Source organism: Haematobia irritans, chromosome 2 (genome assembly GCF_050003625.1).
Source record: "Haematobia irritans isolate KBUSLIRL chromosome 2, ASM5000362v1, whole genome shotgun sequence".
Lineage (NCBI taxonomy): Eukaryota > Metazoa > Arthropoda > Insecta > Diptera > Muscidae > Haematobia > Haematobia irritans.
In genome coordinates this window covers 186850229-186866164 of record NC_134398.1, presented here as the reverse complement: position 1 = coordinate 186866164, position 15936 = coordinate 186850229, and the positions used below count along the sequence as shown (strand labels likewise).

At 28.5% G+C, this 15936-nt stretch overlaps 1 protein-coding gene across 4 annotated transcripts in view; it reads right to left on the bottom strand.

The window, feature by feature from the left end:
* The window catches only part of Cdc14 (cell division cycle protein 14), a 193370-nt gene that overhangs the window by 53758 nt on the left and 123676 nt on the right, over positions 1-15936 (bottom strand). For 3 of the 4 annotated variants that reach the window (XM_075297033.1, XM_075297032.1, XM_075297035.1), the window contains exon 4: positions 2730-3502. In XM_075297033.1, the coding sequence (XP_075153148.1) occupies positions 2730-2784 (55 nt within the window). In that variant the 5' untranslated portion in view covers positions 2785-3502. Of the gene's footprint in view, positions 1-2729; positions 3503-14093; positions 14286-15936 lie in introns of those variants that run through there. The other variant, XM_075297034.1, reaches the window with a different exon arrangement.

The window sequence follows — 15936 nt, the reverse complement described above, 5'->3', positions numbered from 1 at the left end:
AAATTGTTTCTTTAGACACAATTTTATAGAATTTTTTTTTGTTAGAGAAAATTTCAAAGATTTTTTTTTTGTTAGAGAAAATTTCATAGATTTTTTCCTTAGAGAAAATTTTTTTCTTTAGAAAAAATTTTATAGAAAGTTTTTTGTTAGAGAAATTTTTACTTTAAAGAAAATGTCATAGAAATTGTTTTCTTTAGAGAAAATTTAATAAAATTTTTTAAGAGAAAATGTCATAGAAATATTTTCTTTAAAGAAAATTTCTTAGCTGATGGCCTCAGTTGTCAATGCTTTTTATATCTTTATACTAATATTATATTTACTATAAATTTTGTATCAACTATAAATAAATAAAGAAAATTTCATAGAAACTTTTTCTTTAGAGCAACATTTCATAGATATTTTTCTTTTAAAGGAAATTTCATAGAATTTTTTCCTTTAGAGAGAATTGCACAAAAAATTGTCTTTAGTGACAATGAAATTGAAATTTTTTCTTTAGCGAAAATTTTATAGAATGTTTTTTTAGAGAAAATTCATAAATTTTTTTCTTTAAAGAAAATTCATAATTTTTTTTTCTTTAAAGAAAATTTCATAAATTTTTTCTTTAGAGAAAATTTCATAGATTTTTTCTTTAGAGACAATTATACAGAATTTTTTTCTTTAGAGAAAATTTCATAGAATTTTTTTTTAGATAAAATTTAATAGATTTTTTTTTTGAGAAAATTTCATAGAAACTTTGTCTTTAAAAAATATTTCATAGAAATTTTATCTTTAAAGAAAATTTCATAGAAAATTTTTCGTTGGAGAAAATTGTATAGAAATTTTTTCTTTAGAGAAAATTTCATAAAACAATTTTTCTTTAGAGAAAAAAAAATATAGAAATGATTGCCTTAGAGAAAAGGGAAATGTCGTAGATTTTTTTTCTTTAGCGAATATTCCAATGTTTTTCTTGGAGAAAAATTCATAGAATTTTTTTCTTTAGAGGAAATTTTTTCTTTACACGCAAAAAAAAATAATTCTTTCCTCCCAAACGAAATTGTAGACAAACAAAGTTCGTTTCTCATTTGCTTTTCGCTGTAAGGATGTGTATTTGGGAGAAAAGTATATACTTTTTGTGATAAACGTTTATTCTTTTCCAGGATGTAAAAACAATTTCATAAGGACAAACTCAACAAAAAATTGCATTTTCCCTCACATCTTTCTCACATCCACGATGTTTTTTAGTTCTTAACACCTTTTCCTGTAATACCAACAATGTAGAAGAAATTATACGATTTTACAAATTTTTAAATTTTTTTTACCTTTCGCCTGGACGGAGAATCGAACCGCGGACCATGCACTTTGTAAGCCAACACACTAAGCACTGACCTATGTACCTGTTATGGTCATCAATAGATAAATGTCCATATAAGTTATATTTATATAGCATAGCTTGCGGCGCCCACGAACCGAATAAACAAAGTTTATTTAAGAGAAAAAAACATTTAGTTTGGCACCGTGGTGCAGTGGTTGCTACGTCCGACTTGCATGCCAAGGGTCGTGGGTTCGATCCCTGCTTCGACCAAAGTTTTTTTTTTTTTTTTCTTTACATATATTCCAGATATTTTCGGAAGATTCCGAAAAAATGTTCTACATTACATCGTAGTATATTAAATTTTGAACTGTAAAATGTGTCTTATTAAAGACCTAAAGTCAGAAAAGAACAGTGTTTGATATAAACGAAATGGATGTGTTGTTGTTTCAAAAATAACTTTTTTTATTGAAAAAATAAAAATTTTGTAACAAACGAATTTTTTTTTGGTGATAAAGTTTAAAATTTTCGAAGCAATTCAAAAAACTCTAACAAACGAAAAACGTTTTCGGTACACGTTTTCCAAACGTTTTGTTTTTTTTTCTTTGCGTGTAGAGAAAATTTCATAGATTTTTTCTTTAGAGAAAATTATACAGAAATTTTTTCTAAAGAACAAAATTCTGTATAATTTGTTTCTTTAGATAAAGTTTCATAGAATTTTTTTGTTGTTAGAGAAAATTTCATAGATTTTTTCTTTAAAGAAAATTATACAGAATTTTTTTCTTTAGAAAAAATTTCATAGAAAGTTTTTTTTAGCGAAAATTTCATAGAAATTTTTACTTTAGAGAAAATGTCATAGACATTTTTTCTTTAGAGAAAATTTTTTCTTTGGATAAAATTTCATAGAAATTTTTTCTTTAGAGAAAATTTTACAAAAATTTTGTCTTTAGTGACAATTTCATAGAATTTTTTTGTTAGAGTAAACAGGAAATTTCATAGAATTTTTTCTTTAAGGTGGGTATTAAGTTCGAGTTTAGCCGATAAAATCGTCATTATTTCACGATTACTTTTCTTTAATAATCCATTGAAAGGAATACAAATTTTGTGAAAATTTGCTTTGGGCAATTCTCCATCAAGTTATAATAAAATTTGCAACAAATATGTATAAATAAATTTATGCCGTTTTTACTGATAGTTTTCACTTTAGCGGCTAAACTCGAACGTAATACCCACATTTAGAGAAAACAATTTTTCTTTAGACATTTTACTTTAGAGAAAATTCCATAGACATTTTTTTCTTTAGAGAAAATTTCATGGAAATTTTTTCTTTGGAGAAAAAATTAATTTTTTGAGATTTTTTTGTCTTCAGAGAATGTGGTAGTTGTTATAATAGCATTGAGTAAATGTATTAGTAATAATATTCATTTTTTTTTGTACTTACTTCGCTGTATTTCAGAAGCCGAAGCCAACAAATCATTGTTGTCATCATCCAACATTTTGCTGCCGAGATGTCTGTTATTCCTGGTATTAAATGGGAAGGGTAATGCAACAGTTGGTGCTGTTACCTCAGGCAATCGATTATTGAGTGTCGATAAAACCAATTGAAAATAACAATTGCGACGATGTTAGTGCGGCAAAAAGATTAATAGCCGCAATAAAACTTGACGTCATATGAACGATGAAGTTTGCTACAATGGTTGCGGGTTCCAAAGAGATTGTAGGTGGAGATCTCTATAATGATATTTGTTCACGTAACACGGTATATTTGGATATTTTGAGTTTAATTTTAGATTACGTTATTAATTTTCTACGAAAGAATTTAAAAATTCTTTTTCGAATATCATAATTTTTTACGAACTTGGAATTTTGTAAAAATATAATTTTTTTTATATTGTTTTCAAAATGCCATTAAAATTTCACCCTTTTACGTAGTCCTCTCGTTGCTAGTAGTTTGGTGTCCTAATTTTACAGGTGCTCTCACAATTTGGCCATCTAACTTCAGTCGCGGTAGTAGCTTTGGCAGCAAATGCTTTTGAAAATATTTATTAATGGTTCAAGCTTTCCCCTAAAGCTGGGAGATCTTAGTTTATTCAATTTTAGTTTTCGTTAGCATGCAAATTTTGCTTTTTCAGTTAATCATCCATTTAAATTCTATTCCTTCTAAGTAAATATTCCAATCTGCAGCAACTGGCATTCAAATAAATGCGTGTTTATCTGAAAGAAAATGAAAAAATATATTTTGATTTAACAAAATTTAGCACAAAATAGGTTTAAAAATTTTAAATAAATTACAAGAGTTTTAGTTTGTTTTTTAAGAGATGAAAAAGACAAATTTCTATGAAATTTTTTCTACAGAAATTTTCCTTAAAGACAAAATTTCTATGAAATTTTCTCAAAAGACAAAATTTTTATGAAATTTTCTCTAAACACAAAGTTTTTATGAGATTTTCTCAAAAGAGAAAATTTCTATGAAATTTTGACAAAATTTTTACAAAATTTTCTCTAAAGACAAAATTTTTATGTAATTTTTCTCTAAAGGAAAAATTTCTATGTAATTTTTCTCTAAAGGAAAAATTTCTATGAAATGTTTGATAAAGACAAAATTTCTATGAAATTTTTCGCTAAAGACAAAACGTCTATGAAATTTCTCTAAAGACAAAATTTCTATGAATTTTTCTCTAAAGGAAAAATTTCTGTGAAATTTTTGCTAAATACAAAATTTCTATGAAATTTTTCGCTAAAGACAAAAATTTCTATGAAATTTTCTCTGAAGACAAAATTTTTTTTAATTTTTTCTACAGACAATATTTATATGCAATTTTCTCTAAAGAAACACATTTTACGAAATTTTCACTAATTAAAAAAGATTTACGAAATTTTCACTAACGGAAAAATTTCTATGAAATTTTCTCTGAAGACAAAATTTCTATGCAATTTTCCCTAAAGACAATTTTTTTTTAATTCTCTACAGACAAAATTTCTTTGAAAATTTCTCTAAACACAAAATTTCTATGAAATTTTCTCTAAGAACAAAATTGCTATGAAATTTTCTCTAAAGACAAAATTTCTATGAATTTTTCACTAACGACAAAATTTTCTCTAAAGACAAAATTTCTATGAAATTTTCTCTAAAGACAAAATTTCTATGAATTTTTCTCTAACGACAAAATTTTCTCAAAAGGAGAAAATTTCATAGAAATGTTGTATTTAGAGAAAATTTCATAGAAATTTTGTCTTTAGAGAAAAATTCAAAAAAAATTTTGTCTTTAGAGAAAATTTCATAAAATTTTTGCATTTAGGGAAAAATTCATAGAAATTTTGTCTTTAGAGAAAATTTCATAAAATTTTTGCATTTAGAGAAAAATTCATAGAAATTTTGTCTTTAGAGAAAATTTCATAGAAAATTTGGCTTTAAAGAAAACTTCATAGAAATTTTGTCTGTAGAGAAAATTTCAAGAAATTTGTCTCTAGAGAAAATTTCAAAGAAATTTTGTCTTTAGAGAAAATTTCATAAAAATTTTGTCTTTAGAGAAAATTTCATAGAAATTTTATCTTTAGAGAAACCTTCATAGAAATGTTGTCTTTAAAAAAAAATTGTCTTTAAGGAAAATTACATAGAAATGATGTCTTTAGAGAAAATTTCATAAAAATGTTGTCTTTAGAGAAAATTTCATAGAAATTTTGTCTTTAGAGAAAATTTCATAGAAATTTTGTTCTTAGAGAAAATTTCATAGAAATTTTGTCTTTAGAGAAATTTTCAAAGAAATTTTGTCTGTAGAGAACTTTAAAAAAAAATTGTCTTTAGGGAAAATTCCATAGAAATTTTGTATTTAGAGAAAATTGCATAGAAAATTTTCCGTTCGAGAAAATTTCGTAAATCTTTTGTAATTAGTGAAAATTTCGTAAAATTTTTTTCTTTAGAGAAAATTTCATATAAATATTGTCTAGAGAAAATTTAAAAAAAAATGTCTTTAGAGAAAATTTCATAAAAATTTTATCTTTAAAGATAATTTCATAGAAATTTTGTCTTTAGCGAAAACTTTCATAGAAATTTTGTATTTAACAAAAAATTCATAGAAATTTTGTCTTTAGAGAAAATTTCATTTCATTGCAAATTTCATAGAAATTTTCTCTAAAGACAAATTTTTTTTTGAATTTTTTTCTACAGACAATATTTATATGCAATTTTCTCTAAAGAAAAAAATTTTACGAAATTTTCACTAATTACAAAAGATTTACGAAATTTTCACTAACGGAGAAATTTCTATGAAATCTTCTCTGAAGACAAAATTTCTTTGCAATTTTCCCTAAAGACAATTTTTTTTTAATTCTCTACAGACAAAATTTCTTTAAAAATTTCTCTAAAGACAAAATTTCTATGAATTTTTCTCTAACGACAAAATTTTCTGTAAAGACAAAATTTTCATGAAATTTTCTCTAAAGACAATTTTTTTTGAAATTTTCTCTAGACAATATTTCTATGAAATTTTCTCTAAAGAAAAAATTTTACGAAATTTTCACTAATTACAAAAGATTTACGAAATTTTCTCTAACGGAAAATTTTCTATGCAATTTTCTCTAAAGACAAAATTTCTATGGAATTTTCCCTAAAGACAATTTTTTTTTTTAAATTCTCTACAGACAAAATTTCTTTGAAAATTTCTCTAAAGACAAAATTTGTATGAAATTTTCTCTAAGAACAAAATTTCTATGAAATTTTCTCTAAAGACAAAATTTCTATGAAATTTTCTCTAAAGACAACATTTTTATGAAATTTTCTCTAAAGACAAAACTTCTATGTAATTTTCCTTAAAGACAATTTTTTTTGAAAATTTCTCTAAAGACAATATTTCTATGAAGTTTTCCCTAAAGAAATAATTTCTATGAAATTTTCTATAAAGACAAAATTTCTATGAAATTTTCTCTAAAGACAAAATTTCTTTGAAATTTTCTCTAAAGACAAATTTCTTGAAATTTTCTCTAAATACAAAAATTTTATGAAATTTTCTCTAAAGACAAAATTTTTATGAATTTTTCTCTAAAGACAAAATTTCTATGAATTTTTCTCTAACGACAAAATTTTCTCTAAAAACAAAATTTCTATGAAATTTTCTCTAAAGCCAAAATGTCTATGAAATTGTCTCTACAGAAAACAATTGCTATGAAATTTTCGTTAAAGCCAAATTTTCATGAAATTTTCCCTAAAGACAAAATTTCTATGAAATTTTCTCTAAAGACAACATTTCTATAAAATTTTCTCTAAAGACAAACTTTTTATAAAATTTTCTCTGACGACAAAATTTTCTCTAAAGACAAACTTTTTATGAAATTTTCTCTAACGACAAAATTTTCTCTAAAGACAAAATTTTTATGAAATTTTCTCTAAAGACACAATTTCTATGAATTTTTCTCTAACGACAAAATTTACTCTAAAGACAAAATTTCTGTGAAATTTTCTCTAAAGACAAAATTTCTATGAAATTTTCTCTAAAGACAAAATTTTTATGAAATTTTCTCTAAAGACAAAATTTCTATGAATTTTTCTCTAACGACAAAATTTTCTCTAAAGACAAAATTTCTATGAAATTTTATCTAAAGACAAAATTTCTGTGAAATTTTCTCTAAAGACAAAATTTCTATGAGATTTTCTCTAAAGACAATTTTTTTTGAAAATTTCTCTAAAGACAATATTTCTATGAAGTTTTCTCTAAAGACAAAATTTCTATGAAGTTTTCTCTAAAGACAAAATTTCTATGAAATTTTCTCTAAAGACAAAATTTCTATGAAATTTTCTCTAAAGACAAAATTTTTATGAAATTTTCTCTAAAGACAAAATTTCTATGAAATTTCCCTAAAGACAAAATTTCTTTGAAATTTTCTCTAAAGACAAAATTTGTATGAATTTTTCTCTAAATGCAAAAATTTTATGAAATTTTCTCTAAAGACAAAATTGCTATGAAGTTTTCTTTAAAGCCAAATTTTCTATGAAATTTTCTCTAAAGACAAAATTTCTATGAATTTTTCTCTAAATGCAAAAATTTTATGAAATTTTCTCTAAAGACAAAATTTCTATGAATTTTTCTCTAAATGCAAAAATTTTATGAAATTTTCTCTAAAGACAAAATTTTTATGAAATTTTCTCTAAAGACAAAATTTCTATTAAATTTTCTCTAAAGACAAAATGTCTATGAATTTTCCTCTAACGACAAAATTTTCTCTAAAGACAACATTTCTATAAAATTTTCTCTAAAGACAAACTTTTTATGGAATTTTCTCTAACGACAAAATTTTCTCTAAAGACAAAATTTTTATAAAATGTTCTCTAAAGACAAAATTTTTATGAAATTTTCTCTAAAGACAAAATTCTATGAATTTTTCTTTAAATGCAAAAATTTTATGAAATTTTCTCTAAAGACAAAATTTTTATAAAATGTCCTCTAAAGACAAAATTTGTATGAAATTTTCTCTAAAGAAACAAAGTTTATGAATTTTTCTCTTAAGACAAAATTTCTAAGAATTTTTCTCTTAAACCAAATTTCTATGAAATTTTATCTAACGAAAAAATCTATATGAAATTTTCTCTAAAAACAAAAATTGCTTCATTTATTTGTATTGGCTTTGGAAATGAATGGAGTTGAGCTAATATTATTTTATGGTAATTCACATTTGTATTGAATGAGCTAATTTTAGTTTGCATTCGTGTCTTTGATGTTGGAATGTGGGTGGAGGGAGAAAAGTTGTAGCTACAATCAGTTCGGTAAGAGATTGTCGATAGTACATATTTACCGTCAAAACACTCTAGTCAGGTAATTAAAATAATGTAATAAATATAATAACGAATATCTATCAAGATACCGTGATGTGAATGATGCGCAAATTAGGAAAATACGAGGCCGCTTTAAAGAATATGAGAAAATATTGTTTATATGTATTGGAGTAGAACAAATCGGAAATCTAAATACAATATATATTTACAAGGGCAATTTTAAATTGTCTGATTTATTATAGTCATCAACGATAATCCATGTGTATAGAAAGGCAATCAACGATGATCTTTTCGTATAGACAAGTCCCAAGCGGTAATCTTTTGATATAGAAAATTTATAAACGATTATCTCTTCGTATAGAAAATTTATCAACGATAATCTTTTCGTATAGAAAAGTTATCAACGATAATCTTTTGTTATAGAAAAGTAATCAAAGATGATGTTTTCGTAGAGAAAAGTCATCAACGATGATCCTTTCGTATAGACAAGTCCCAAGCGGTAATCTTTTGATATAGAAAATTCATAAACGATGATCTTTTCGTTTCGTGGGGAGCCATCGTGTTTATTTTGTAATTTTTTGTAAAAATTTTATTTCTACAGAAAATTTTGATATTTTTTTTTGTTGATTAGAAAATTTGGTCAAAATTTTATCGGAGAGCCACCGTGGTGCAATGGCTTGCATACACAAGGTCGTGGGTTCGATTCCTGCTTCGACCGAACACCAAAAAGTTTTTCAGCGGTGGATAATCCCACCTCAGTAATGCTGGTGACATTTCTGAGGGTTTTACAGCTTCTCTAAGTGGTTTCAATGGAATGTGGAACGCCGTTCGGACTCGGCTATAAAAAGGAGGTCCCTTGTCATTGAGCTTAACATGGAATCGGGCAGCACTCAGTGATAAGAGAGAAGTTCACCAATGTGGTATCACAATGGACTGAATAGTCTAAGTGAGCCTGATACATCGGTCTGCCACCTAACCTAACATAACCTATGATCTTTTCGTACAGAAAATTTATCAACGAAGACCATTTCGTACAGAAAAGTTATCAACGATGACTTTTTCGAATAGAAAAGTCATCAACGATAAACGTTTCGTATTGAAAAATCATCAATATGATCTTTTCGTACAGAAAAGTCGTCAACGATGATATTTTCGTACCGAAAAGTTATCACTGATGATCTTTTCGTATAGAAAAGTTATCAACTATTATGTTTTCGTACAGAAAAGTCATCAACGTTGAGCTTTTTGTATAGAAAAGTCATCAACATGATCTTCTCGTATAGAAAAGTCATCAACGATGCCCTTTTCGCATAGAAAAGTCTTCAACGATAAACCCTTCGTATAGAAGTCATCAACGATGATTTTTTTTTCGCAATAAAAAGTCATCAACGATTATCTTTCCGCATAGAAAAGTCATCAACGATGATCTTTTCGTACAAACGAGTCATTAACGATGATCTTTTCGCACAGATAATTTATCAACGATGATCCTTTCGTACAGAAAACTCATGAACGATGACCTTTTCGTATACAAGTCATCAACGATAAACTTTTCGTATAGAAAAGTTATCAACGATGATCTTTTCGTACAGAAATATCACCAAGGATGACCTTTTCGAATAGAAAAGTCATGAACAATAAACGTTTCGTATTGAAAAACCATCAACATGATCTTTTCGTACGGAAAAGTCATCAACGATGGCCCTTTCGTATCGAAAAGTCATCAACGATTATCTTTTCGTACAGAAAAGTTATCAACGATGACCTTTTCGAATAGAAAAACAATCAACGATAAACGTTTCGTATTGAAAAATCATCAACATGATCTTTTCGTACAGAAAAGTCGTCAACGATGATATATTCTTTTAGAAAAGTCATCAAGGATGATTTTTTTGCAAAGAAAAGTCATCAACGATGATTTTTTCGTACGGAAAAGTTATCAATGATCTTTTCGTATAGAAATGTAATCAACTATTATGGTTTCGTACAGAAAAGACATCTACGTTGAGCTTTTCGTATAGAAAAGTCATCAACGATGACATTTTCGTATAGAAGTCATCAAGGATGATTTTTTTCGCAACGAAAAGTCATCAACGATTATCTTTCCGTAAAGTAAAGTCATCAACAATGATCTTTTCGTCATAAAAGAATTTCTTTTCGCACAGAAAATTTATCAACAATGATCCTTTCGTACAGAAAACTCATAAACGATGACATTTGCGTATAGCAAATTCATCAACAATAAACTTTTCGTATAGAAAAGTTATCAACGATGATCTTTTTGTACAGCAATGTCACCAAGGATGACCTTTTCGAATAGAAAAGTCATCAACGATAAACGTTTCGTATTGAAAAATAATCAACATGATCTTTTCGTACAGAAAAGTCATCAACGATGGCCTTTTCGCATCGAAAAGTCATCAACGATGATCTTTTCGTACGAAAAGTCATCAACATGATCTTCTTTTCGCATAGAAAAGTCATCAACGATAAACTTTTGGAAGAGAAAAGTAATCAACGAAGGCTTTTTTCGTATCGAAAAGTCATCAACGATTATCTTTCCGTATAGATAAGTCATCAACGATGATCTTTTCGTACAAAAGAGTCAATAGCGATGATCTTTTCGCACAGATAATTTATCAACGATGATCCTTTCATACAAAAAACTCATCAACGATGACCTTTTCGTATGGAAGTCATCAACGATAAACGATATATTTAGTAGTCATCAACGATATAGAAGTCATCAACGATAAACGATGATCTTTTCGATACGAAAAGATCATCGTTGATGACTTTTCGTATCGATATATCCTTTCGTACAGAAAATTTATGAACGATGAACGTTTTCTATAGAAAGGCATCAACGATAAACTTTTCGTACAGAAAAGTCATCAACTATAAACGTTTCATATAGAAAAGTCATCAACGATGACCTTTACGTACAGAAAAGTTATCAACGATGATCTTTTCGAATAGAGAAGTCATCAACGATAAACGTTTCGTATTGAAAAATCATCAACATGATCTTTTCGTACAGAAAAGTCGTCAACGATGATTTTTTTACAAAGAAAAGTCATCAACGATGATCTTGTCGTACAGAAAAGTCATCACCGATAATCTTTTCGTACGGAAAAGTTATCAATGATGATCTTTTCGTATATAAAGGTCATCAACTATTATGGTTTCGTACATAAAAGTCATCAACGTTGAGCTTTTTGTATAGAAAAGTCATCAACGATGACTTTTTGTATAGAAACATAACGATAAACTTTTCGCAGAGAAAAGTTATCAACGATGATCTTTCGTATTCAAAAATCATCAATATGATCTTTTCGTACAGAAAAGTCGTCAACGATGATATTTTCTTTTAGAAAAGTCATCAACGATGGCCTTTTCGTACAGAAGTTATCAACGATGATCTTCTCTTATAGAAGTCATCAACGATGATCTTTTCGTAGAGAAAAATCATCAACGATGAGGTTTTCGTATAGAAAATTCGTCAACGATCATGTTTTCGTATAGAAAAGTCATCAACGATGATGTTTTCGTATAGAAAAGTCATCAACGATGATTGTTTCTTATAAAAAAGTCATCAGCTATGATCCTTTTGTATTGGAAAGTCTTTAACGATAATCCTTTCGTATAGAAAAGTAAGCCGCAATGATCTTTTATTGGAAAAAAGTCATCAACGATCATTCTTTCGTATAGAAAAGTTATCAATGAGCATGCTTTCTTATAGAAGTCATCAACTATGATCTTTTCTTATAGGAAAATCATAAACTATGATGTCTTCGCATAGAAAAGTCATCAAGGATTATCCTTCCTATAGAAAAGTCTTCAACAATAATATTTTCACATATAAAAAGTCATGCATTTTTTTCCTATAACTTTTAGATATCGATATTAGTGAAAATCGAATAAGAAATTAAACATTGATTTATTTTAAAATATTTTGTTTGTTTTTCCATAAACGGAAATTTAAATTTCGTAAAATTGTGATGTACTCCTCGTTATAACTTCTGCAATAAATGGATTTAGCTTATTTCATAAAACTGACAAACATAGCGCAATTCATTACCGATACCACTTCATTGAATTGTAGTAGTTTTGTTTTCGAAATTCAAGTTTATACGGAATCTTAAAAATGCAACCATTTTCAGCTATGGGAATGATTGTACTTTAAAAACTTGAACTTGACTCTCAAAATGGAGATACTAAAAAAAATTCATCATTAAGTGGGAATTCAAGGTGAAGTAAAATAGAATGAAATGGTATGGAATTAATTATATTGGCGTCAACAACTTTTATTAGATGGCAGTTTCCGATGGCAAAATTAATGACTTCGTAGTTTAACTCAAATTTGAAATTTAGATTTGTTTTGTATAACGGCAAGTTTAATAGAATGACTGCATTGAAAAAATTTTGTATGTGTTAACAGGTTGGCTGATAAGTTCTCGGTCTGACACATAGATGGCGTCGCTAGTATTAAATGCATATTATTTTTATATAGTACCAACCTTCAAATGATTCGTGTCAAGATTTGACGTCTGTAAGTCAATTAGTTTGTGAGATAGAGCGTCTTTTGTGAAGCAACTTTTGTTATTGTGAAAAAAATGGAAAATAAGGAATTTCGTGTTTTGATAAAATACTGTTTTCTGAAGGGAAAAATACGGTGGAAGCAAAAACTTGGCTTGATAATGAGTTTCCGGACTCTGCCCCAGGGAAATCAACAATAATTGATTGGTATGCAAAATTCAAGTGTGATGAAATGAGCAAGGAGGACGGTGAACGCAGTAGACGCCCGAAAGAGGTGGTTGCCGACAAAAACATCAAAAAAATCCACAAAATGATTTTGAATGGCCGTATAATGAAGTTGATCGTGATAGCAGAGGCCTTAAAGATATCAAAGGAACGTGTTGGTCATATCATTCATCAATATTTGGATATGAGGAAGCTCTGTGCAAAATGGGTGCCGCGCGAGCTCACATTTGACCAAAAACAACAACGTGTTGATGATTCTGAGCGGTGTTTACAGCTGTTAACTCGTAATACACCCGAATTTTTCCGTCGATATGTGACAATGGATGAAACATGGCTCCATCACTACACTCCTGAGTCCAATCGAGAGTCGGCTGAGTGGACAGCGACCGGTGAACCGTCTCCGAAGAGTGGAAAGACTCAAAAGGCCGCTGGCAAAGTAATGGACTCTATTTTTTGGGATGCGCATGGAATAATTTTTATCGATTATCTTGAGAAGGGAAAAACCATCAACAGTGACTATTATATGGCGTTATTGGAGCGTTTGAAGGTCGAAATCGCGGCAAAACGGCCCCATATGAAGAAGAAAAAAGTGTTGTTCCACCAAGACAACGCCCGTGCCACAAGTCATTGAGAACGATGGCAAAAATTCATGAATTGGGCTTCGAATTGCTTCCCCACCCACCGTATTCTCCAGATCTGGCCCCCGGCGACTTTTTCTTGTTCTCAGACCTCAAAAGGATGCTCGCAGGGAAAAAATTTGCCTCCAATGAAGAGGTGATCGCCAAAACTGAGGCCTATTTTGAGGCAAAACCGAAGGAGTACTACCAAAATGGTATACAAAATCGGAAGGTCGTTATAATCGTTGTATCGCTCTTGAAAGGAACTATGTTGAATAATAAAAACGAATTTTGACAAAAAAAATGTGTTTTTCTTTGTTAGACCGGGGACTTATCAGCCAACCTGTTATTATTCATTCATGTTTTAAATTTGTTCTTTTGTCGATATTAACATGTTGTATTATTTTTTTGATCACTTTTAATTTTCTATGTTTTATTACTTAATAAAGTTAATTGAATAAACATTCTTATTATCATAAATTTTCTGGTATTTTATTTTTTTACACATTTCTAAGCAAGCATTTTATAGTTCTCACAAATAAAATTCAAACTGAAACTACCACTACAGTTTTAATAATTCATAATTGTTTTGAAATAAGGCCATAATTTTTTTTCAACACATCTAAAATTAATTATAAGAAAATTTTCACACAAATACCTTAATTTGGAGTAATCAATTTGTATGCGAACTAGTCGTCGTCTGTTACAAACAACAATTCTAGATGCTGACGAAATCAAGACTTTAATAAAAATGACAATCAATTATCGACGATTATGTATGATTGAAATTGTTAACATGGACCACAATTAGCCTGCAATAATCAACACCAAACACTACCACCACCACCACTTTATCGAAGCACTTTACATGAAATACTAACTCTGATGCAAGTTTAATGGTCTGCTAATCTCTGGTGATCTGAACAAATCATGGTGTCAATAAGTTTTTTTTTTTTAATTAATTTTTAGTTTTATTGTCGTGGCACGTTGACTGTGGTGTGCCATAAAAACAATGCGAAAGCAGAGAAATAAAAACAAAATCGATGATGAAAACAAAAAAAAAATATTATGATGCTCAGGCACTGTGAATCGAAATATTTAAAAGGAAACTATTTTATATACAACAAAAACGATTGGAGAATACATAGATACAAATTTTCGATCAAAAGTCATCCAGCACGATGTTCTCAAATAGAAAAGTCATCAACCATGCTCGTTTTGCATAGAAAAGTCATCAACGGCGATCTTTTCGTATACACGCAAAGAAAAAAACGTTTGGAAAACGTGTACCGACAACGTTTTTCTTTTGTTAGAGTTTTTTGAATTGCTTCGAAAAGTATACACTTTTATCACCAAAAAAATTCGTTTGTTACAAAATTTTTATTTTTTCAATAAAAAAAGTTATTTTTGAACCAACAACACAGTCCATTTCCTTTATATCAAACACTGTTCTTTTCTAAATTTATGTCTTTAATAAGACACATTTTACAGTTCATAGTAAAAATTTAATATAGTAGAATGTAATGTTGAACATTTTTTCGGAATCTTCCGACCGTAGTTGGAATATATGTAAAAAAAAAAAAACTTTGGTCGAAGCAGGGATCGAACCCACGACCCTTGGCATGCAAGTCGGACGTAGCAACCACTGCTCCAAGGTGCCCAACTAAATGTATTTTTCTGTTAAATAAACTTTGTTTAATCGGCTCGATAGCGCCGCAAGCTATGCTATATAAATATAACTTATTTATCTATTGATGACCATAACAGGTACATAGCTCAGTGGTTAGTGTGTTGGCTTACAAAGTGCATGGTCCGCGGTTCGATTCTCCGTCCAGGCGAAAGGTAAAAAAAAAATTTAAAAATTATAAAATCGTATAATTTCTTCTACATTGTTTGTATCACAGAAAAAGGTGCTAAGAACTAAAAAACTTCGTGGAAGTGAGAAAGATGTGAGGGAAAATGCAATTAGCAAGAAAAAATTTTTTTTTTGAGTTAGTCTTTATGAAATTGTTTTTACATCCTGGAAAAGAATAAACGTTTATCACAAAAAGTATATACTTTTCTTCCAAATACACTTCCTTTCAACGAAAAGCGAATGCGAAACGAACTTTGTTTGTCTAAAATTTCTTTTGGGAGGAAAGAATTATTTTTTTGCGTGTAGGAAAGATATCAACGATATCCGTTTCATATAGAAAAGTCATCAACGATAATCTTTTCGTATATAAAGGGTGATACGGTCAAAATTTGTTCAAGGGAAAACGCGTGTAAATCGGTGAAATCGTTTATTTAAAAAATCAAATTAAATTTCTTTTTCAAGTTCAATTAGTATAAAATTTTCCAAATCCGAACTGCCGGCCTCACGCTTAACACCTGCCATCAGATTTTGTACAGCCACCTTGTCCACCTTCTTCGCCGCAGAAAGCCAGTTTGCCTTGAACTGCTGCTCATCCTTAGCAGTTTTTTTGGTCTTCTTTAGGTTCCGCTTGACAATAGCCCAGTAT